The sequence below is a fragment of the Octopus bimaculoides genome, chromosome 8 (assembly GCF_046866305.1).
Source record: "Octopus bimaculoides isolate indiv1 chromosome 8, ASM4686630v1, whole genome shotgun sequence".
Lineage (NCBI taxonomy): Eukaryota > Metazoa > Mollusca > Cephalopoda > Octopoda > Octopodidae > Octopus > Octopus bimaculoides.
Genome location: NC_142935.1, coordinates 74,839,113 through 74,863,762, shown reverse-complemented (window position 1 = coordinate 74,863,762; position 24,650 = coordinate 74,839,113). Strand labels below are relative to the sequence as shown.

The window sequence follows — 24,650 nt, the reverse complement described above, 5'->3', positions numbered from 1 at the left end:
CCTCTATTTTTGTTGTGTACACATTTTGCTATTCGACCCATATATATATATATATATATCAAATAATAAGCAACACGGATTTCAAAAGTGATTGCAGTACCTACGTTTCATGCTACTTCAATTTATTTAAGTAATGTGAGCATTACCTTAAATGCAATATGAAGAGCAATCTTCAGCTGCACGAAAATGCAGAAAAAGGCATATTATAAATGTGGCAACATATTAAATCCAAGTGGGAGAGAGCATACATAAAATCCAAATGTGAGGAAGAATATATAAGTCCATCTTGACATAGCGGAGTCTATCAGGCTAGTAATTGATTCTAGACAAAAGTTTTAACTGTCTCAGAATTCTATTGATTTTGTTGTACCCGCAACGTAGTGTACAGATGCATCATTAGTACTAGAACAGAGAATTATATTTATATAGGATATAGTATTAACCTGAAACAGAGAATATACAACCATAAATCTTCATTTAGACTTAGACATAAGGCAAATAGTACGACTTTGGCAAGCAAAATTTGGGAGTTAAAAGATAATAGTATTAATTTTAGCCTTAAATGGGAAATTATAAGAAAAGCTCAACCTTAAAGAAATAATAGATATGGATGTGAATTGTGTTCTATGGAAATATATGAAATTTTTAAACTTAGGAACAATCCTAATCTAATCAATAATAGATTAGACCTTAGGGTATCATGTGTGCATTGCTCTACTCGCACTTTTAAATTTTTAAAAAAATAGGACTTTTATTTTGATAACTAAAGTTATCAAAGTTTATAGTACTTTACTTCTATTATGGTCATCTAGAACTATCAATTTAGCACATATTTATATTGGTAATTGAAACTTTATAACATATATTCTTGATCTCTATCCTTAACATCCAATCTACTTAAATCAATCATCAGATTCCTGTATTGATTATCCTTGTTATTTCCTAACATCCTTTCTTTTCTCAGTCCCTTAAACATTAGTAAACACATTATTATAAACTAATATAAATCCGATAATAATTTTTATCCTTTATTCACATTATATAAATAAAGCTTACCTATGTGTCTCCTAAATAGTATCATTATCTTATCGTCAGCTAATAAGTTTTTTTAAAGATAATTCAAAATAGTGTTCATGATCACTATATACTTAATATCCTTAAATTTTACACCCTATCCAGAGCCCCTGAATTCAATATTGACATTATTTCATGATTTTTGCGGAAGATAATTACATCTCATTTTATTTATTTTATTAACATACCTCTTATTGTGTAAACATTAGTTAAAGTTCTGTTCTTGTCTGTACCACTATACTGTTACTCTATTCAGACTAAAAGTAAAAAAACCTATTTGACCCATATACCTAGGGCAATAATTCCTCAACATTAATTCCTCAACATTTTGATAGTAATAAAATGACCTGATACTACTATGACCAGTGAAACCTTTAGATTCTAATACTTTTATAGCCTTGCCCATGCATACTGCTTACACCTTCCCTCTCTTTAGAAGTAATTGTCCCCTTGCTATCACCACTAGATAAGAAACAATAGAATTCTGAGACAGTTAAAACTTTTGTCTAGAATCAATTACTAGCCTGATAGACTCCGCTATGTCAAGATGGACTTATATATTCTTCCTCACATTTGGATTTTATGTATGCTCTCTCCCACTTGGATTTAATATGTTGCCACATTTATAATATGCCTTTTTCTGCATTTTCGTGCAGCTGAAGATTGCTCTTCATATTGCATTTAAGGTAATGCTCACATTACTTAAATAAATTGAAGTAGCATGAAACGTAGGTACTGCAATCACTTTTGAAATCCGTGTTGCTTATTATTTGATTTTAATCACCCATCCTTTTGGGATGCGATATTCGGGTGCCTTCGCATAAGTACCATATTCAAGCCTTGAATATATATATATATATATATATATATATATAAGCAATGTTAAATCTCTGAACGAGGTATTAACAGTAACTGCACGATAAAGTGAAGTATATTTGCCACTTAAATGTGGCTGACCCCGAGGGGTGGATGTTACTGTTGCTTTTAGCCCCAGGAGGACATCTCCTCCAGCTGGCTATCGACACACATCTGTGCTGTGTCTGTATTTGCCAAGGGAAGTTATCTTTCCCATCTTGATCTACGATACGTACGTACCCGAGTTTCAGGGTTATTTCCCTTCTTCAGCGTACGACAATCGCCGACCTTCGATGCAAAAGACATCCCTTGGCAAATATATGTAACTTTCTCCAGTGAAATTATTCACCGATATCGAAAAAGTGAAAACAAGCAATGTTAAATCTCTGAACGAGGTATTAACAGTAACTGTACGATAAAGTGAAGTATATTTGCCACTTAAATATATATATATATATATGGGTCGAAAAGCAAAATGTGTACACAACAAAAATAGAGGAATGCATACGCGGGTAACGAAGTACAAGCAGAAAGACATTCACGTTATGTATACGATCAACTCTACCCGACTGAGTATATCACTATTCTTGAGGCTAATCAAGAAACGCACATTGTTCTAAATGTATGGTCCATAATATAATTTGGGTCTACGCAAGGAGAAGGTCTCGAGAAAGGTGAATAATAAACAAATAAATGTATCAATAAATAAATATATAAATAAATAACGGATGGATAATGTGTCAATTCACTACAACTCTTTCCAACGAATTATTAACGGGGACATTACATCATTAGAAAAAATCGTTTTTATCATCTTTTGAATGTTTTTGAATGTTGTGGTTCATGTATTCACCTGATGAACACGTTTTTTTCTAATGATTTAATGTCTTCATTAGTCAATTAAAAATTCGTTGGACAGCTGCAGTGAACTGACACATTATCCATCTGTTGCTATTTATTTATTTTATTATAATATATACTTTATTTAAAAGCAGCAGAAATATAACAAAAAAACCGTTACTCTGAGTTTCACGTTCCCGTTCATCGGACAGTTTTGTTAAAAAATTTTCTAACAAAACTGTCCGATGAACGGGAACGTGAAACTCAGAGTAACGGTATTTTTTGTTATATTTCTGCTGCTTTTAAATAAAGCATATTACTCTACCTCTGGTATTTGAGTACTCTTTTTTCCACCGTGTTGCACATTTCATGTGCTTACTCCGGTATATATATATATATATATATATATATATATATATATATATATATGTGTAGAGAGAGAGAGAGAGAGAGAGAGAGAGAGAGAGAGAGAGAGAGAGAAAGAGAGGGAGAAAGACAAAGACAAAGAGAGATACTGACAGACATGCTGACACAAATATACAGAACAGAAGGTGCGAGATGAATAATTATTTCAAATTTTTTGCAACAAGAGAAGCTTGGGGAAGGTGGGGATGAGTCGATTACATCGACTTCAATTTTCAACTGGTACTTATTTTATCGACCCCGAAAAGATGAAAGGCAAACTCGACCTCGGCAGAATTTGAACTCAGAACGTAGCGACGGGCGAAATACCGCTAAGCATTTCGTCCAGCGCGCTAACGATTCTGCCAGCTCGCCGCCTGTTTTTGAATGATTATCGTAAAACTACATCGGACAGATGTAAAATGGTTTGCCCCAATCTGCACAACAATACAAATCTTCGTAACATACATTAACAGAAGCGTTCCATGGACAAGTAGATATTTAAGTAAACTCAAGATCTTGTGTGTATATTAGAAAACATTCAGTTAGATTATCTGTGATAAGTGGATAGTCTCCCATATGGAACATATTCGCATGTTTGCCTGTCATCTCTGATTTCCAGTACACACACACACACACACACACACACACACACACACACACACACACACACACACACATATATATAGACACTCACATATGTCGGGTGCTGCTGTGTGTATAATTACTAAATGAATTCAGTAATTATACAGATGCGTTGACAAATATGTATAAAGTAATTTAATATTGGGTTGGTCAAAATGTCCGTTCGGTTTTTGCCAACATTAAGCTTCAAAAACACTAAGTAGCTAACTTAAGCTGTCACTTGAGCATGCGCATTCGTTAGATACTTGAAACTTCATCGTAGTTTGACGCGAACGTGTGACGAGACAGGTTGTATTCTGTGTTCTTGGGATCACCGTGAAAATAGGGGACCAAAAAACTATCGATACCTCATGGTTTAAAAAAAAATAGCAAGAAAACGATGGAAACCTGCAAGGGTATATATATATATGCTGTATATAGAGAGGATATTCTTATGAACATGTGTGCTAGAGGTTGTTTTTCAATCAGGAAATGTTTCGATTCAAGATGCACCTTGCTCTGACCAACCAACAGATTAACAGGGACACCAATTACCGTTATGCGAGCAGGATGATCGCACATATTCACCAAATATCCAAATCGAGTAGTGAAGATCATCTACATCAACGTAATTACGTCAGCAAGTTTGATGTTTGTGTCTCACATAAATCGAATGATGCTAACCTCGCCCAAGAGATCCCTATCTGGGATGCTTAGCAGAGATGTGAAGAAAATGATCCCAACAATGTGAAGTGCAGACGATCATGGGGAAAGCAAGCACGGTGAACCACCACAAACAAACTCCAAATACGAAGTGACCAAAAGAAGGTTATGCTTTCAATTTGGTGTGATTGGTAGGGTGTTGTGAGCTTCTCCACATGGTTAGGAGCATCAGATCGGATGTGTACTGCGAGCAACCGGACAAATTAAACGCAGCGACCCACCAGAAGGACTCCAGCATTTGCTAATCGTAAGAGCATTATATCTTATCACGATAATGCCAGACCGCACACTTCTTCGCAGACGCGGCAGAAGTTACTGGGATTTGCTGGGTAGTTTTATTGCACCCTCCATATTCGTCTAACCTCGTGGCTTCAAATTTCTACCTGTTTCCGTGTTTTCAAAATTAATTGAATGGACAGCCCTTCAACTCTGAAGAGGAAGTAAAAATTCACCAGGAAATGTTTTACGCAATTTACTGAAAGGAAATTCTTTGAGCAGGGAATAATGTATCATTGATTGAATAAATCGCTTTGCATTAAAACTTATTTTCGCTTAAAACCCGAACGAACTTTTTGGCTAATATCTATTTACGAACAAGAAAGATAACAATTTATAAGGGATAAGAGGTTAATAATTTATGCACATATATGAATATATACACATATACAAATATTTATACGCTTATATGGATATAGTGTAACCATCTCGCATATACCTAGTAGCTGAAAAATCTCTATTTAAGAACAGTAGCAATTTTAATGGCTAAGAGGTTAATAGGTAAGGATATCAAAGTAAGAAAACAAAATAATAAAAATTTATAGAAAATGATAAGAAATATATACATTAAAATAGACAGGGTATTAAAATTTGAGGTAGGAAAGAGATAACGGTTGCCCTAAAAGAAGAGGTAGTAGGTATGGGAGTAGTGCGGGCAGTTGGAAGTATTCCGACCGAAGAGATTTTAGAAGGTGCAATGTTACAGGTGCTATTATATAAATGATTTTAGAGTTTCTACTGGGTATATAATTAGGAGACTTACTTACATAAAAGCCATTACAAATATACACGATAGGGTAGAACATCATAAAAAGAACAACTAGCTTAATCACCAAAAACATGATGAAGTCAGACTAACTAGGCAGGAGTTTTCATGGGATAGTAATTACATATTGCACCACATATAACATATAGCTTATAACGTATGCAATGCAATTTAATTCACCATATAAATCAATATCCCATGATTTTATATATATATATATATATATATATATATATATATATATATATATAATACATACATACATATATATATATATATATACATATATATATACATACATACATACATACATACATACATACATACATATATATATGTATATATCTATATCTATATACACACATATAAGCCATATAAATAGAAGTCGAAGAAGTCCTTTAACACATCATTACTGATTCGTTACATTTGTTTCTGTACCACTCTGCACGCAACGCCAGTTTACACAAAAATCGAAGTGGAAATTTACGTAATATTTGCGGTTTTAAACATTAGAGTGGCACTTCCTCAGACTTGCATCAAAAGTGCGCCCTCATTTTGCGTCTTTCAGACATTGTTTTGTTGCTTATATAGGGAGGAAACGGAAGTATATAAAAGTGTGGTTAGGATATGAATAATTAGTATAGAGATCATGTGTGAAAGAAGAAGAAGAAGAAGAGGAAGAAAAAGAAGAAGAAGAAAAAGAAGAAGAAGAAGAAGAAGAAGAAGAAGAAGAAGAAGAAGAAGAAGAAGAAGAAGAAGAAGAAAAAGAAGAAGAAGAAGTTATCAATTTAATCTGACTTCTTTGCTTAAAGTTGTCGCTTGTGGCAAACTGAATTAATTTTTCACCCATCAAACGAAATTTTGTACCAGTGACAATGTTGTACTGACTGACCATCCTGTGAACCTTTAGTCCAGATAAATTGATTTGCTATATATTGTCCTTTCCTCATTTATTAATATCATTAGCTCCTCCTCCTTCTTCTTGCTCTTCTTGTTCATCTCCTTCCTCTTTTTTCTTCCTCTCCATCCTTTCCACATGATCTCTATACTAACACACACACACACACACACACACACACACACACACACACACACACACACACACACACACATACACGCACACACACACACACATGTTCGTCTTGGAATGCATGTATATCTATTTGTTTCTTGCAAACATGTTTTATAAACATAAATATATTTCCATCCCAAATTCATTGGAAAACGAGAAATATTCTATAATGATGTCATGAGAATTTAGACAGAAATTATTTCACAGAAACTTTGACTTTGCCAAACATCAAAATATGGTTAAAAGTTGTTTTTGTTTTATTTAGGATGCAATTAGCTCTATCTATTTTCTGCATACAAAAAAATTATCCCCACAAAAACAAAAGCATATAAGTAAATAAACAAAACAAATGACCAAAACTAAAAATTATCTGCATTTTACGAGAAACCTCTGAAAATAGTTTGACAGATAAATGAAACTGAAGCTAGTTTCAGCTCTCGATTTGCTTGATTCTAATGTATATCTTTTATAATCTTACAATCACAAAAAGTTGTTTACTCTGTGAAAGAAAAAACGGATACATTTGTATGGAACTGAATGTGGCAGCATTTGATTTTTACAGGAAATGTCAGATGTTTAAGTAGACATGCAGACATGTAACAATATACATTGTTTCTATAGATAGAAAATAAGAGTGAAATGGAAAGTAAAGAACTGCGGACAGGAATTTAATTGTTTGCACATAGATTTTATTTCAAGTAATTCATACTGACTCACCGAGAATTTAGCGCAATATAATTTCATGCAGCTTCTTTAAAATATTGAATCACACAGTAACAAGGTTGGATAGACCATGAGATTATCAAGCAATCATGTTTTCCTCAACTTAATTTTGAATGCAGTTCAAGTTCAGAAAATTGGCTAAATGAATAATACAAACCAATTGACATATTATTATTTATTTACCAAGAAATTATCTTTTCATATTTTGGGAACTGAAGGCGGTGAACTGGTAGAATCGTTACCACGCCGGGCGAAATACTTGGCGTTATTTCGTCCACCGTTATGTTCTGAGTTGAATTCCACTTTTCATCTTTTCGGGGTCGATTATATAAGTACCAGCTGGGCACTGGGATCGACATAATCAACTTACCCCTCCCTGAAACTGCTGGTTTTGTGCAAAAATTTATAACCAATATTTTGGGGATTGCCGTTCTATTTTTCTTAGATTTTTCCACGAATATTCTTCCGCTTTCTCTCTCCACTTATATATCAACCTCATTGAAAACGGAAAAGAGTGTTATGTTTCATTTGTCCTAAATAGCACATGTTCTTTAAGTGATGATTTATTCGGAAGGCAATAGCTACTTTAATTTTATTAAAGACCTGTACCTTCTATATAATTATGATTTAATTCTTTAGAAAACTTCTTTCTTGTACAAATTATATGTACAAATTATTTTCCCACTTTAAGTGTTTATAAGTATCTTCATGACATACTTCCTTGATATCAAGGTCAATATCTAATGTTTGTCAACATCTCTCTTTTGATTGTTGCCTTGGCCTAATTATTTAGGACGAATTTCTTGATGTTCTAAATAAATGTTTTAATAATGCTAAAAAAAAAAAGTCTTTTCCTTATCTTCAGTACTTCGTGATATGAAATATATCCAAGTTTGATATATTTCCAGACTGGAGTTTAGCTGCATATAAGTGCAGTTGTAATTAGAAATCATGAAATTGCATATTTATAATGATAAGTGATCTAAATACTATAGTATCTCTATAAAAAGTCGTTATTTGAGTCGTTTACAGCGAGATCTGAAACGACGATTTACATATTTATTCTTAATCCATTCCGGCAGATTCGAACGCAGAAAATATCTTAGTCGCTGTTGTATACACCATAGGAGAACAGCTTCACCGTTTTACGACAAAAACGTGTTTATAACACACTCAACTCATTGGCGCAAGGAATTCTGGGGCACTGGTTGACAGATATACGCACCGTTTGGTAAACAGTTTGTTCGCTGAATGTATTAACAAAACCACTAAATTGTTTGGGCTCAAAAGGGCCGGGCATTTCTGGGTGACAAGACACAGTATATCGAAACACCGGCATCTCAGACACTTTTACGCCAATGAAACCGAATGTGTCATCATAAAAGTGAGGATTATTCTATGACGTACACAACAGCGACTAGCATATTTTGCGTCCGAATCTGCCGAGACGTACTAAGAATAAATACTATTTATTTCTAGCAATGAATGTTATTCAGTGATATCGCTAGTTAATGCTTTCAGCGGCTGGCTAAAGATGAAATTTTTAACGAATATAGTTTATTGTCATTTAACAGATTATCTGCCTCCGATTTTAAATAGCAAGCAATCCTTTCTTCCATAATTTTCATTTTCCGTGTTCTTTTCAACATAACGAGAGAAGTTAATAAAGGTGTATATCGAATATCAAAGAAATGAAGATATTCTACTATACAATGCTAGCTAAGAGATTTTTGATTAGTTGCTCTCTCTTTCTGTCAGGTAAGTAATACGACTGCATTGTAATTCAAAAGCATTTAAATATGGCCTATTACACTGTCGTGAGTGCACTATTAATGGATTCCACTCTAAACTTCAGATTATTTCTTGCATTACAATAACCTTACACTTATCGACTTCTTCTCTTCCCGTATTGACTATAGCTGGCGATGACCATTAATAATTATCGCGACTTTACGAGTTCAATACATTTCTTAGGTTGTTTAATTCTCTGATTGCTTCAATAATATGAGACAACTGAGAGAAGACACAAACAAGGAAGGAATTCTAGAGAGCCGGGAGGGTTTCTGAAAATCGTTCAATGAAGAAGGACTTGTTCTTAAAATGTTGGTTGGAAGGAGCACTGTCAACAATCTACGCATTGCATAAGACTGACAGAAATACTCTCTCAAAGATATTTTTAAAAATTGAACTCAAATGTCAACAACATCATTTACGCGTTCCTGTGTTATAAAATGTCAAACTCTTTGCTGATATTGAGGAGATATCTTTGGTTCTTTATAATAGAGGATGAGACCAATCACGTCAAATACAGGACGAAATTGTACTGGTGATCACTAAGAATGGAATGAAATCGAGAGTCATTAAATTCCATAGCGAAAATTGGGTGATGGTTGACTAATTTAGAGAGATTGCACTTACTGGGATTGATATACATTACTCTATGTTGTCATACGTAAAGGTTGATACTCATAGGCAGAAAACGTCGAGATTAATGAAGGTAGGGACCAGCTCTAAGCCGACTGGGAACGGAATTGAAGAGACAATTTCTGGACCTGTCAATTAGTGGGCTGAAATCACTGCACAAGATTTCCCATTTAGCAACTACTACAAACAAACGTACATTTGCTTCCATGTGAATTGTTACAGGCGTAATTTTGTTGAGGATGGGAGGAAAGAAAACATTACGAAGTTGGTATTATTCCTTTTGATAAAAGAACAAAAATATCAACTATAACTTCTAAGCCGACAACAATTGCAGGCTCTGCAATGCATCCTTTATTATTTATAGTTATCTTGCATGTTTATCTGTGTAACACTGCAGAAAATGACTGTGCTATACGGGATTTTGCAGTCACAATATTTTTTAAAAAGTCAATAAATTTTGTACATCAGATTTGTAGCTTTCTGGAAAATTCACTTTCTGTCAACTCCACCCCAACAGGGATTTACGTAGAATATCGACGGCATGAAAATCCTCAGTTAAAATTTATAAATCGTTGCTAATACTGGGGTTGACTTAGAATAAAAGCACAGTTTATTGGTGAGCTTGTTAGGTAGGGGTATTCATTGATTGTAGGAATATATGAAAGGAAGCGGTGCTGAACGAGTACCGACTACAGAAATAAAGGCATTGCATGTAATGATTTGTGGACTCGGTAAAGAAACGCCTGAATGATAAAAACTTACATTTTGAACTGTATATGAATATAATAATGCAGCTGCAGTAAATGAAGAACCGCAATATTGCACTAGTTATTATATATTTCAAATAGGGAACTTTTAGGGATTATGCAGTTTCGTCTGAATATAATCTCTGCTAATATCTTAAGTACAAAATAAAATTTTGATATTAGATACTCATGCATTTATTTCCCATGTAATCTCACTCTCTCTAATCCGTATATATAAATTATTAGGGTGGCTATTCGCAAGTCAGAACGGTTAAGCAACAAGTACAGTTGTCACTAAAGTGACGGAGGATGCTAGTAAGCACCAGCATTGCTAGAAATAAGACTCAAAACAACTCTCAGCCACGTGAGAACACTTTTCTAATGGCTGACAAGGGAGATAGGTTCACTCCCATTGACAAGCGAGATGGAGTCATATCAACGTTGATTTCAGATTTAATCAATCTTCATCAGTGACCCATTACTACGAGTGAGTGGGCAAACGAAAGCAAAGGGCACCCAACATAGGATTTATAGTTATCATTTAAAACAGTTTGATTCAGTTCTGTGCGACTCTTGAAGTCGCACGGAGCCAAATCAAACTGGTAGATAATTTTCCTTTACATCTATCTATAAGTAACACTCATAGGTCAGTCGTATCATTAAGTGTCTAAGTAAAGTGTTTTACATTTTCTTATAATTTGATATTTTGAAGTACTAGATAGGTACAGAATAATTATAATTGCAATTATGTCTAATATTCTTTTCTACTCTAGGCACAAGATCCGAAAATTTATGGGAGGGGGCCAGTCAATTAGATTAACCCCAGTACACAACTGGTACTTAATTTATCGAGCCTGAAAGGATAAAACGCAAAGTCGACCTCAGCGGAATTTGAACTCAGAACGTAAAAATAGACAAACTGCCGCTAAGCATGTCGCCCGGCGTGCTAGCGTTTCTGCCAGTTCGCCACATTATAACTATGTCTAATATTGGAATATCATCTGAATGAAAACTGTTTCTTTACGTTCGATGATCAAATCCTCCTTGGTATAAGTCTGCCTGTCACGCTTATGAATAGTGGCTTCTAACAGGTATATTTTACTTTCTACGAGTATATTACATTTTTTACATATATGACTGGTTTTTGGTGCATCGAACTCAGCGGAATGAAACAGAAAGTTTCACATGATTTAATCTGAGACTCAATATCGGATTTCATTTACTTCAGCGCCCTTAAACTTTCCTTTGTAACCACGTAATCTAACAAATTTATTTGCCTGGAACTCGACTGTTTACATATGCATGTATGTATGTATGTATGTATGTATGTATGTATGTATGTATGTATGTATGTATGCATGCATGCATGTATGTATGTATGTATGTATGTATGTATGTATGCATGCATGCATGTATGTATGTATGTATGTATGTATGTATGTATGTATAAAACATTGAGTTTAGCATTTTGTGAGTGCCACATCAAAAGAAATGTATAGTTAATACCATGAAAATGAAATATTTATACTTACCCCATCCAGATATGATATACCATTTCGTCTTGGGATTTTCAGCAAATACAGAGATGTAGATCAAAATATGAAGATACATTCCTTCAATGAATACCCATATATAGTTGGTAAGCATTGTATAGTTAAAGATAGTAAAAAACAGCTTGCATTCCCAGTGCTTAAAGGAAAATTTACAAAATGTGTTAATAGAAGAAAACATACGATTTCCAATCAGTACTGATTAACTGAATTCTCACTGTTCCTTACTAACATTTTAATTATATTTTATCATGATCGTACTGTATTTTATTAATATAAGATATTGACATCTATTATTACATTTAAAAAAGAAGACATAATTTGTTTTAACAATTTATGTCCCTAATTTTCTGTAATTTTCATTTGTCTATGAATTTAACTGAAATTAAATTTTGTTTAGTTAATGAAATTTAAAAAAATGTTGGATTCTCTGCAGATATTTTGTTCAATATTTGAATGTAAGATCAGCTGTGTAGTTTATGTATGATTGTTCTCAATAGCCCGAATATACAAGAGTTGGACAAAATAATGGAAACACCTTAAAATTTCAAACTAATTATTTTAATATGGGGTAGGACCGCCTTTGGCAGTAATTACAGCTTGAATTCTACAAAGTGTGAACTCGCACAAAGTTTGAATTGTTTTCAAAGGAATTTTTGTCCATTCTTCAGCTAAAACAGTCTCCAGAAAATATCTGCTCCTTACTTGATTTTCTAAAATGCACCATAAATGTTCAATAATATTGAGATCTGGGGACTGTGGTGGCCAGATAAGATGTTCAACTTCACTAGAATGTTCCTCGTGCCATTCAATAACAATTTTAGCTGTGTGAATTGGTGCATTATCATCCTGAAAGATTATTCTGCAACTGAAAGAAATAGTTCCGCAACCATAGGATGAATCTGATCAGATAAAATGTTTAAATAGTCTTGGCTATTATTTCTGCCAAGAAGGGAAACCATTAGGCCGGTGGATTTCCAAGATATAGCCCTCACCCCAGATCATCACAGATCATCACACAGATCACCCTCCATGTTTAGCAGTTGGAAGAAGGCAGTCTGGGTGGAATGCTTCTTTTGGCTGTCCACCACATATACTCAGCCGGTGGTCGGAAATAAGGTAAAGGATTACTCGTCCAATAAAATAACATTCTTCCACTGCTCTAGGAACCAATACTGTAGGTTTTTATTCCACTCTAAATGCTTTGCAGCATTTGTTTCTGAAAGTAGTGGTTTTCAGATTGCAGCCCTCCCGTGAAATCCGGCTTTGTGCAGCTCCCGCCAAACAGTTTTTGTGGAAACTGGGTTCTCGAGGTGGTCATTAAGCTGTGCAATAATTTTGGGAGCTGTACTTTTGTAATCCTTTCTAACAATTCGCGTAAGAGTCCAAAGCTTTGAAAGCTTTGGTTTTCTTCTGGAGTTTTGCTTCGACGAGGAGATTTTTCCCTCTTTCGTAAAGGCTGCCATTACTTTCGAGATAATACTTATGATACACCAAATATTTCGGCTGTTTTCGTTACACCAGCGCCTGACATACGAGCACCAACAATCTGACCGCTTTGAAAGTTTGATAGATCTGTCATTTTAATGAATTGTAATTACCTTTTGCTGATTATAGCTGAAAAGAAACAGCAATTTTAGCAAAACATATTAAGCAACACTAATAATAACTAAAAAAAAAACACATAAAAATAAACAAACTTTTGATGGTTTTTTTGATTTCTCAAAATTATGATGCTATGATGATAGGTGTTTCCATTATTTCGTCCAACCCCTGCATATATAAAACCTCACACTACATAATAGATAAACAATTAATGACTTGATTTATGTTTGCTTTGCTGCCTTTCCAATTTGAAATAAGAAATGCTCAGACGGTAATTAAAACTGATCTTCTGTGTCATTTGGAAATCGCTACAGAATAATTGCCAATTATTTGATTCGAACATTATAGAGTAATCAACTGTCAAAAGACTGAGGAAATACGATGAAATATTGATGGACTAATTTAAATTAATACGAATGTGTATGCTTTGCTAATAAAATTCTAGTTAGAGAATAACTTCAGTTAGCAGCTTATGTTATAGGTGAAATTGTAATTAAATATCTATTAATAACTAAGTGCAGGCCGTTAGAAAATAGGGCGAGAAGTGGTTAGTAACATTAAATTCTGGCGAGAACAAACCAATGTCTTTCAGTAGGAAGCAGGATCTCTATCTTACTTCCGTTTTCATGAGTTATAGGTCTGAGGTATCATATAGTGAGACAGTCAGATTCTTAGACAAAATGTCCTTGAAATTGCTTGGTTTTAATTTCTCGCCTGATCATTCTTGAGGTTCCTCCGTACAATCAATTAAAAGGTCTGCTTCTTGCGAGGTGGGGGTCATTGTACAGATCAAAAGACTACCTCATATTCCAAGCCACTTTGTATCGTTATGATCCCTCAATTGAACCTGGTATGGAATACTGCTAACATACTCGGGCAGGTGCAACATCTTGTCGCTTGGCTCTCCTTGACCATTTTCAGAAGCGAATCTCTAATATGATTGGTCCCTTTTTTCAACTCTGAAAACCTTGTCACATGGACGTGACGTCTCCTGTCTCGGTCTTTTCTATTGTTATTGCTACAGAAAGTGCTCTCATGAACTTTCTCACTTTGTTCCAGAACACTTTGTGCCATCTCGCGGGTCTCAAAACTCACGTTGTCTTTATCCAAAATACTGTTTTGTTTCCATGAATAAGGAAGTCTTTCTACGGTCGTAGGTTTTTTTTCCCTCAAAATGCTAGACTTTGGGACTCTCTTCATCTCATTGTTTTCCCCTTTTCTACGACCAGAACTCATTCAAGTTTAAAGTAAATTCATTTCTTTCCTCTTAATTACTCCTTTGTAGTCCATTACAGTAAGTGGAGTTTCTCCTTGTTTGGGACTTTCAATTAAAAATGAAATTTAACTTCAAATTGATTTTTTACTCAACTATTTTTCTGAAGTTATCTTATAGGTTAATCACTGTAACCTATATACAGAACATCTCAAACACTGTTGAACCGTTGTGCCCAGTGCAAAGAGAATAAAAAGAACGATTGAAACGGTTTTAAAATATTGGAAACCAATGCATCAGATATGTGATTGCATCTCAGCTGTCTTAATATTCACGAGTTTCATTAAGTTCGCATCCTGTTAAACGACAAGATTCAAGCAAATTTGTGGACTGTACTAATTGATTTTTACCGTCGCAGACTACCACTAGCTTTTTTGGAATTAAGTCCTTATTTGATCCAGTAATTACTTACAAAGAAATTTCGTGAAAAATCTAGATTTATTCTGCACAACCGACATTTGAGCAGAATATTTATCTGTGTTAATTTTACTTTTCGTGCTAAATGTTTCATAAGCTACTTTGTTAACTGGGTTTTATTATTCCAACCGATTGAAATATTACTTAATTAACCATTAGGAAAAAGGTAAGAAGAAAGCCATTAGAAGAAAGGTAAAGCCATTCCAAGCAAAGTATATTTGCACTAGATAGTATATAGTATTGAAATCAGGCTGGTGAAGAATTTTTACTCGTGGCTTCTAGTAAGGCACAAAGGATATAACTTTGAGGAAGGGGGTTAGTTCATTTCGTCGACTCCAGTACTCAACTGTAACTTATTTGTAACTTATTTGCAAAGTCGACCTTGATGGAATTTGAACATAAAGAGCCAGAAGAAATGCTACTGAGCATTTTGTAAGACGCGGTAACGATTCTGTCAGCTTGCAGGCTAATAATAGCATGAGAAAAGCTTTAATAAGAAATATCCAAGCTCCTACTATATTTTGACATTTGAAGAAACTAAAACTTTCAGCTTTTATGTAATAGTTACAAATTTATGAAAACAGTTGTATCGTACTTACACCAAGATTCGTTTTTTATGTTTAGAAATGTTAGAATACTAATACCTTTGTCTGATCGTTTTATTTATTTTTCTCGGATAGTAAAAATGTACGATCTTCAAAACTTATAACTTTCGAATTGCTTTAGTCATAATTTTATCCCATCAAATCAAATCTATTCAAGAATGAAATTACAAGTGTATATACAAGCTTCCTTTATAAATCAATTTACGATGGTGTCACTGTATAAAATCAGTAAACTGCTTACGAAGTTTGGAAAGTTTATAATGGAATAGTAAGAATGCTAACATGTGGTACTCCTTTGATGTATTTTTCATTCTGATTTTACAAGCAATATTTAATTGAAAGAAGGCAGTGAGCTGCAAGAATCGTTGGTACGCCGGGTAAAACGCTTAGCAAAATTCGCCGGGTCGATCCTCTCGAGTATGATAAAATAAGTATCATTTTAGCACTGGGGTCGATGTAATCGACTTACCTCATCTTCCGAAATTTCTGGCCATGTGCCGAAATTTCAAATCGATATTTAATCCAAACATTAATACGAGAATGTTATATTCTTATCAAATTACACGAAAGAACACCTATTGAAGTATGTGTTACTATAACAGTTAGTCTACCACCGTATAACGATGGTCAGCCGTATAAATTTATAAACGAAAATATCTTACCGATTTATCGTCAACAAATTCAACTTTGCCGTCTTCAGTTATATGTAAATCTGCCGCAAACGCAAGACCTTCCTTTAACATGCTGTCTTTGGTTAGAGCCAGTAGAGCTCGAAGTATGAATGATAGAAACAAGTTGACGTGGATCGTGTTTCTTCGGCATCGTAGTTTTCTGGAGGTAGAAGAACATTTCAGATGTTTTATTTATTTAAATCTTTATAAAATTATCAAATGTGAATAGCTTATTTCTGAAAATTATTACATTATGTTTTCATTTGTATTAGATTTTCAATTTTAATAATTATTGTTTTGTTTTCAAACTTGCAGACCTAAAAATATCAGTTTATATTTGAAATAAATTGTCAAAATTGTGTGATTTGAGATTGAAATGATTAACGTAAACATTACTAAATATTAGCTAATGTCATTCAGTGGATCCTACTACCATGTTGAGAATTTGCATGAAACTGCACGTATAAATATTACGAATAATTTATGTCGTTACTTTCTGTAAGAGAATCAGCCAAACTAAATCTTTTTTTCCTAATATATAATGATCTTTTAGAAGTAGAATAGTTAGCAGGCAAAGTGGATGAATTAGGCTGAAGATGTGTTGAATCCCTGATTCATGACATGTTAATTATAAATGTAAGGTAAGATAAATATCACCAGATAACCATATCTGCGCTGATGACAATATTTTAAAGCTGTAACATTTTAAAGCCAGGAGCTGATCAGAAATATCAGAAATGGTATAATTTACGTTGCTTCTCACTGAACGATCTAGTATCCTTAATACTATCAGCAAGCAAATATTAAGACAGGTGCGCAGAAACCTGAAAGATCAGCTGTGCATCTATGAGGTGTTTCTTTAAACATTAATTTGAAAACGACGTTGTCGGAAATACACCGGTTTCAATCACAGCATTCACCAAATTCTTGAATCCATTCACATCAGGTGCCTCCAACGCATCCCAGGCGTTTCGAGAGAAGACAGGGTTCCACATCGAACCATCTTCGAACGCTGCAACTCCTTCATCATCAAATCTCTAATTGACAAACGTCAATTTCGCTGGAATGCCCATCTCATCAAGATGCACCCTTTCCGTCTTCCCCATATTGTATTCAATGAGGAGCTGACCGAAGGTCAACAATCTGTTCGAAGACAGAGGAAGAAATACAAAGATCAAGTTGCTGCCATCCTGCGGAAATGCAACGTTCCTCTTACAGATATAGTAAAACTTGCTGCCGATTGAAGCGAATAGCGGACAATCTGGTATCATACTTGTGAAACTGGCGCGCATTGGTGTCATGAATGGCTCTACGAGCACCGAGTAAGGCGTGCTCATCGGTTCATATCCGACTTGTAGAAAAATCTGCTGCTCGGCTTTTGGTCTCTGTTCACATCAGCGGATTCACCAATTGCATTTGGCATCACTTGAAGGGATATCATCGTCCGCAAATCTGAGGGACCTCCAAGTTAGGATGTCTGCATATGATAACATTGAAGTGAGACGCTCTCCTGCACAGAGGGTACAAATGCTAAGGATCGGAGTAAATCACACAAAATACTTTGAACTGAGTTCATGTTGCATAAAATTCGCACAGCCAATTAACCAAACAATATATATACTTCTGTCGAGAATATCAGTGAGCAATATTTTTTTCAATTCAACCGAAGCCATTAACTTCCTGTAAGTATTCAGCGCGTCAAATATTTGCTTTAGTTACAGCTACCTATTAATGGTGTATATTAGTACCTTGGAGAATTGAACAAACAAGGTTAAAATTTGTTATATATATATAGATAGTGCATCTCGATTATGGGGTAACTGTTTACTTTTCCGCCAATATCTCGGTAATATATCGACTAGGTCAGCTACAATATTTTGAATATGCTTTATTGAACAAATACTTGTTAAATATAGCTTTGCATAAAAAAATAATGAACGACTTCATTGTGATATATACTTTACCTGAAATATAACATTATAAAGCATGCTATTACCAGTGAAACCAAGCTAAGGCCATATCCAACATTGGACATAATGATTATTCTGGGAAGATGTTCCTATGAAGACAAAAGTAAGATAGTATTAGTAGACATGTCATTTTAAAATAAAGCTGCACACATTTTCATCATCCAAAGAATAAGACTTAATTTCAAGGTTTGTTATTTCTCTTCGCACAGAAGAGAAATTAGATAATTCTAGGATATGAATAATTTTGAAACTTTGAGATTGAAGCGAAGAAATAAGGAAATTTTCTAACCATGCCTGAAAACTTAATATATATGTTGAGACATGTCCTTCGTCTATGAATAGGTTTGTTTAATATTAGGATTCAATTATATCAGAATATTCGCCATTGTAATAGAAATGCAATCAAAGAAATCTGAACACAAATATAATTTCCAATAAAAATAATTTGGATATCATTGAAGGTGAATGATGCAAAAAGTTATTCTAGGAGAAATTACTTATATCAATGCCAGAATAAATGAAGCTGACATCTAGTTAGACGATGTATAATTATGAAATATTTGAATTCTACTGATGATTAAAGATACGCGAAAAGTCGTATCAGCTGACGTTACGAAGAGTAAATATGTGAGAAAAGACGGAAACCATTTACAGCTTTTGTCCTTAGATAAAGTTAAAAATATAAAACTGAATAAACAATACACGTCCATGTGATGAACTGATAACTCAATGAAGATTCATTTGGCATGAGTAAAAATGTAACGTGATATATTTAAAAGAACGTTCAATTATTATGTACTTGGATATAGTCTATAGCAAAACATTCAAACATATATCATAGTTATCAAATAATTACATTTATTTTATAAAAGAGGGAAGTATATTTAACCAAATTTACTTCGCATATAATTACAAAACAATACTCAGCAATGATGGACCATCTGTTTGTGTACAAGAAACATACCATTTCCATAGCTCAGCTCAAAGTTCCACAAACATCAGTTCCCCCATGTCATAGGTTAAGATCTTTAAAGTCATGCACATATTGCACGTATATACAATTCATTCTTCAGTTTCAAGTCATCATTATAAATATCAAATCGAACTCTAAATCAACAGAAAAGCCTCCCCTAATGTCTCGAGAGATTTTCACTGTCTGCTATACGTTACACCCAATAAAGTTAGCCAACTCACACAGACCAACGTTCACAGAATCCAATAAAATAAATCAATATACTTTTTATTTAGCAGAGAGCGGAAATAAACAAAACATAAAACCACGCTCTCGAATCAATCGCCATAAAAACATTTGTCTACAGTAATTGAAATATTAGCTTACAAATATAGAAAACTCAAATACCATATATACTTATGAGATGCAAAATGCTCTGAATCTTTTCTAATCCACGTAACACCCTCTAGCTTCATATTGAACATTCATCTTACAGAAATAGAAAAGAACATTTACTTGATCATTCGATCAGCTACAAGCAACAACCAAATTTCCTTGAAATCACAAACTACGGTCTTGAAAATGAAGGACCATTGAACTCAATAATGTACATTATTTACATTATTTATATTTGACGGATATTTGTCGCCATCTTGTTTGTTGCTAACACAACGTTTTGGCTGATATACTCTCCAGCCTTCATCAGGTGTCTTGGGGAAATTTCGAACCTGGGTTCTCTTTCCTAAGGTATTTTCGATGTTATTATTATTATTATTATTATTATTATTATTATTATTATTATTATTATTATTATTATTATTATTATTGTTATTATTATTATTTAGGTCACTGCCTGGAATCGAATTCGGAATCTTGGGGTTAGTAGCCCCCGCTCTTAACCACCACGCCATATGCCTGAGGGTATATCAACCGAAACCGTGTGCTAACAAGAAACAAGATGAGGACAAATATCCGTTAAATGTAAATAATGTAAATAATGTACATAATTCCTCATCTCTTAAATATAGAACTGTATCAATGTAATTATAAAAAAAGCTATCAGTGCAAAAGAAGGCGGACTGCTTCTGAAATACCTTTGACCATAGGTCTATTAAATCTGGTCTAGGATCAGTTTAAAATCTAGCAATAGCACTCACCTCTCATCTGCAGCGCCCTGTATGTGTTGTTGCTGTTTAACCGCATTTTGGTTCTAGCAAACACAAGAACGGTGACATTCCAGTCACAATCATTCTCACTTTTGTTTACGAGTTGCGTAAATCGATCATATTATCCAGTATGACTCTCTTTAAGACAACAAGGTATGATTTGAGGGTTGCTATTTATAGGTACACTAATTACTTACAAGTGTTTCTTGTATTTTAAAAAAAAGGTCTGTAGGGTAAATAACGGATGTTATTACCAAGAAAAGGTACTACAAAATCTAAGGCGTAGATAATGTGCTTGAGCCAGTAATACAAACATTGGTAACGACCTGAAGACGGTCCCATTTCTGGGCTGTTTTTGTTTGCCTTGAAAAGATAGAGAAGTAGAAAAGAACTACCATAAATACACACTTTCCTCTATTCACCAAAACAAGCCTAAAATGAAACAGACAAACTAGTTTACATCTCCTTTCATTTTTCTTCGTATTATTGTTCTGAAAATCACAGAAATCTGTAAGTTATATCATTTAACTCGAATTTCTTTCATGTTGACGATAACATACTCTCCCATTATGCAACTTCTGTGCACTACACTTTCCCTTCAGTAATGAAGTTGAATTTTTAAAAAACTGACAGTCTAATAGGTTTTCCAACAGAGGCTTACCCCCGGATAATAGAAGTTATGAACTACTAAGTAACGCTTCCAAAACTACCCTATCACCGAGCATAAAATTTCCGTCTTCTCTTCTCCAGTTTAAAATCGCTGTCCCAACTCAATGAAAAGATTCCGAAAGGCCTCACACGAAGGCTTGATTTCAATATCATGTCCTCCATATATTCATCTCCTTACGACCGAAAGAAAGAGAAGCAGTTTACCAAACAACTCTTCCGCTTTTTATAGCAATAGTCGTAAAGCTTAGAGCAACCAGTATCCTCTTATTATTACGTAAACCATAAAATTTATTCTAAACAAATATCAGTTCTAAACGTTATCTAATCTCTTCTACTCAGATCACGTTATATTTTAACTTTTTCTAATAGATATAAGACGCGTTCTCACACTCATTTAACTCAAGTGAACATAAAGAAAGTAGCCTGCCATATACTCCAGTTCAAAACCCTCCTTTTTCTTTCCTCAAACATTTTTGAAGTTTCTCTGCATTTCCTGCAACTCCTTGAACTCTTTTAGACATTAGCTTTTGTTCACTTATCTCTCGAGTCGTATTAAGAATGAACTGAGTTGCATCTACAAATTAGTCTCCTCGCCGATTTGCCTCCGTGGTAAACATCCTTCATGTCACTCACAGTTCCTCTATAAGATTTCTGATCAATTTCTAACAAAGACGAACAATCGCAATCATCTTACAACATATATGTTTCTATAAGCTATCCTGCATTTAACCTAGTTATCAGGTCACTAAATATGAGTTTTTGTCAGTAATTGTATTTTAATTTTGACACTTCCAAGGTAGCTAAGCCTATGACGATATGTCTTTTAATCTGTTTCATTCCACACACAACCACAGCTTCAAAACAACTAATACTGGGATAGTCACCGACCATCACTGCCTAGGGTATGATTACCTTTCATGACAACGCATAGATGACTATTTTCAGGAAAGTAAAGTATTTATGCATTACTTGACCTTTTCATTTCCCAAATTGCGGCCAGGCCATATAGACCCTTGCAAAGAGATTATCTACTAATTTTTAGATTCTACCAGCTCGTTATTCAAAATCGGAATCCACCTGATAAAATAAATTCTATCAATTCTAAACACACATCAAAAATCTTCTTCAACCCTCTTTTTGTTGCACCAATACTTTCATATGTTAGCTAAGAAATGCTAATATATGGAAAATGCTACATTGGGAACTGGCATATCCATCATCAATACAAAATAATATCCTAAAACAAGTTCTCACTTTTATGTCTTTATTAATACTAAACTTCTAGGAAACGTGACTCGTGTCGAAATAGCCATTTTATATCTTGGACGCTCATAAAAATATTAAAATGCATAAAAATTGTCCAATCCAACCAAATAATAAATACTCACTGACCAATTCATAACCGCTAATGTCAACAGACATCTGCTGTTTTGGTAGGTGAGAAAAAACAACAATCACGTGTGATATTGGTTGTTTTGCGTTGGTCAGTGAGTATTTGCCATTCGATCGGATGATAATTTTAAGCACTTCAGTTGGTTAAGTGTGTTCCAGATACATAGTCATTACTTTGACATGGAGTAATTTTCTAGAAGCTATTGAAATTTATTTGTACTATCCACGATTGTCATTGAGACGACAATGCTATTAATAAAATGTATAGTATTAATAAGATAAGTAAAATAATGTCAAACAAGAAGTAATATTTATTGATATTACCTGAATAAGCCTGGGAACTCTTTGAACTTGTTTTGTTGCAGTACAGGCTGTATAATTTGTCCATGTTTTGTTATTGTTTGGTTTACTGTACCACTGACCTATTGGCAAACATTGTCTAATTGCATACGCTGAAATAAACATAACGTGAGTTCTCAAAAATGTCATAATTAGAATTAAAAACACGTGTTTAATTTACTGCTAGAAGGGTTTATTTTCCTAGCTTTGTATTCTTTATGAAATGAGGAGAAAAATAATTACTAATTATGTACATTGTGTAGTTTTTATTTTTTGTTACTTTTATCATTCCATTCAGAAAATTACTTCACTTCATCCTATTAATAAATACCCGAAATCAAAGAAAAAAGCCACTTCAGGCTATCCAAAAATATTATTCTGTATTTCCTTTAAGGTTATAAAAAGTAATTGACATGTCAATTGTTCTACTTACTATGAAGGTCACTGAGTAGCAGCCAATAAGGCACTATTTAATAGGTAGGTCAACGGGGGGACATACTATTATATTTTGAAATGAAATACGAATGTTATATTATAATGAAAGTTAAACAATTGGTCTTGGCAGGGCCATTGCATGATTTTGGAGGCTCCCTGCAAGTTTTTGTTTCAAGGCCTCATCTCTTCAATCAAAATTCATAATCTACGCACCTTTTATTCATAGTTATATTTTACTTTATTCTATCTGAAGTTCAATATTTCACATTATCCTAAGGAACATCTTTAAAAGTACAAGTTAAATTTATTTAGGGTTGGAACTATTGTATTATTTCATATTTAGGAAGGCCAATATTTAATAGGGTTGGATATTTATACAATGGACTAACAAATATCAGAAGACAGGCATTGCAAAATAACAACTGTGAAGTATAGATGTCTCAGCTTTTGTTTGCGAAGTTTATTCAAGAACATTAAAATACGAAGAAATTTCAGTCCAAAACAAAAGCAAATTATTTCAAATTATATATTTTTGAAAAATACCGTGAATGTTCTCAAAGACTTGATAACAGTCGAAAAAACCTATCTTAAATTCTATATTTCACTGTTAGCTCTTGCAATATTTCAATTGGATAGACAATACTACAATTTGACTGTAAAGTCAAAATATGAAGAATTTCTTACTTTTCTCTGAAATCACAAATTCAAGAGAAAATAGTACCTTACAAAATAAATACCTCGATCACAAAGTAGTTACAACTGAAGAATTGAGATGCTTGGTGACAGTGAGCAAACACTATCTATATCCCTATATACGTACACACACACACACACACACACACACACACACACACACACACACACACACACACACACACACAATTATTCTTTGGAAGCCTAGTACTTATTCTATCGATCTCTTATGCCGAACCGCTAAACACACCAACATCTGTAAACACACCAGCATCTGTTGTCAAGCGATGTTGGGGGGACAAACACAGACACACAAACACACATACATACATACATACATACTTCCATACATACTTCCATACACGTCAGCTTAATGTAATTCGTCCTT

At 34.0% G+C, this 24,650-nt stretch overlaps 1 protein-coding gene across 1 annotated transcript in view; it reads right to left on the bottom strand.

The window, feature by feature from the left end:
* Positions 1-24,650, bottom strand: part of LOC106884341 (glucagon-like peptide 1 receptor) — a 221,311-nt gene that overhangs the window by 44,576 nt on the left and 152,085 nt on the right. The window contains exons 4-7 of the mRNA XM_052970164.2: positions 23,120-23,247; positions 18,611-18,705; positions 16,638-16,806; positions 12,058-12,214 (exon numbers count right to left, since the gene is read on the bottom strand). Coding sequence (XP_052826124.2) covers positions 12,058-12,214; positions 16,638-16,806; positions 18,611-18,705; positions 23,120-23,247 — 549 coding nt within the window. The remainder of the gene's footprint in view (positions 1-12,057; positions 12,215-16,637; positions 16,807-18,610; positions 18,706-23,119; positions 23,248-24,650) is intronic.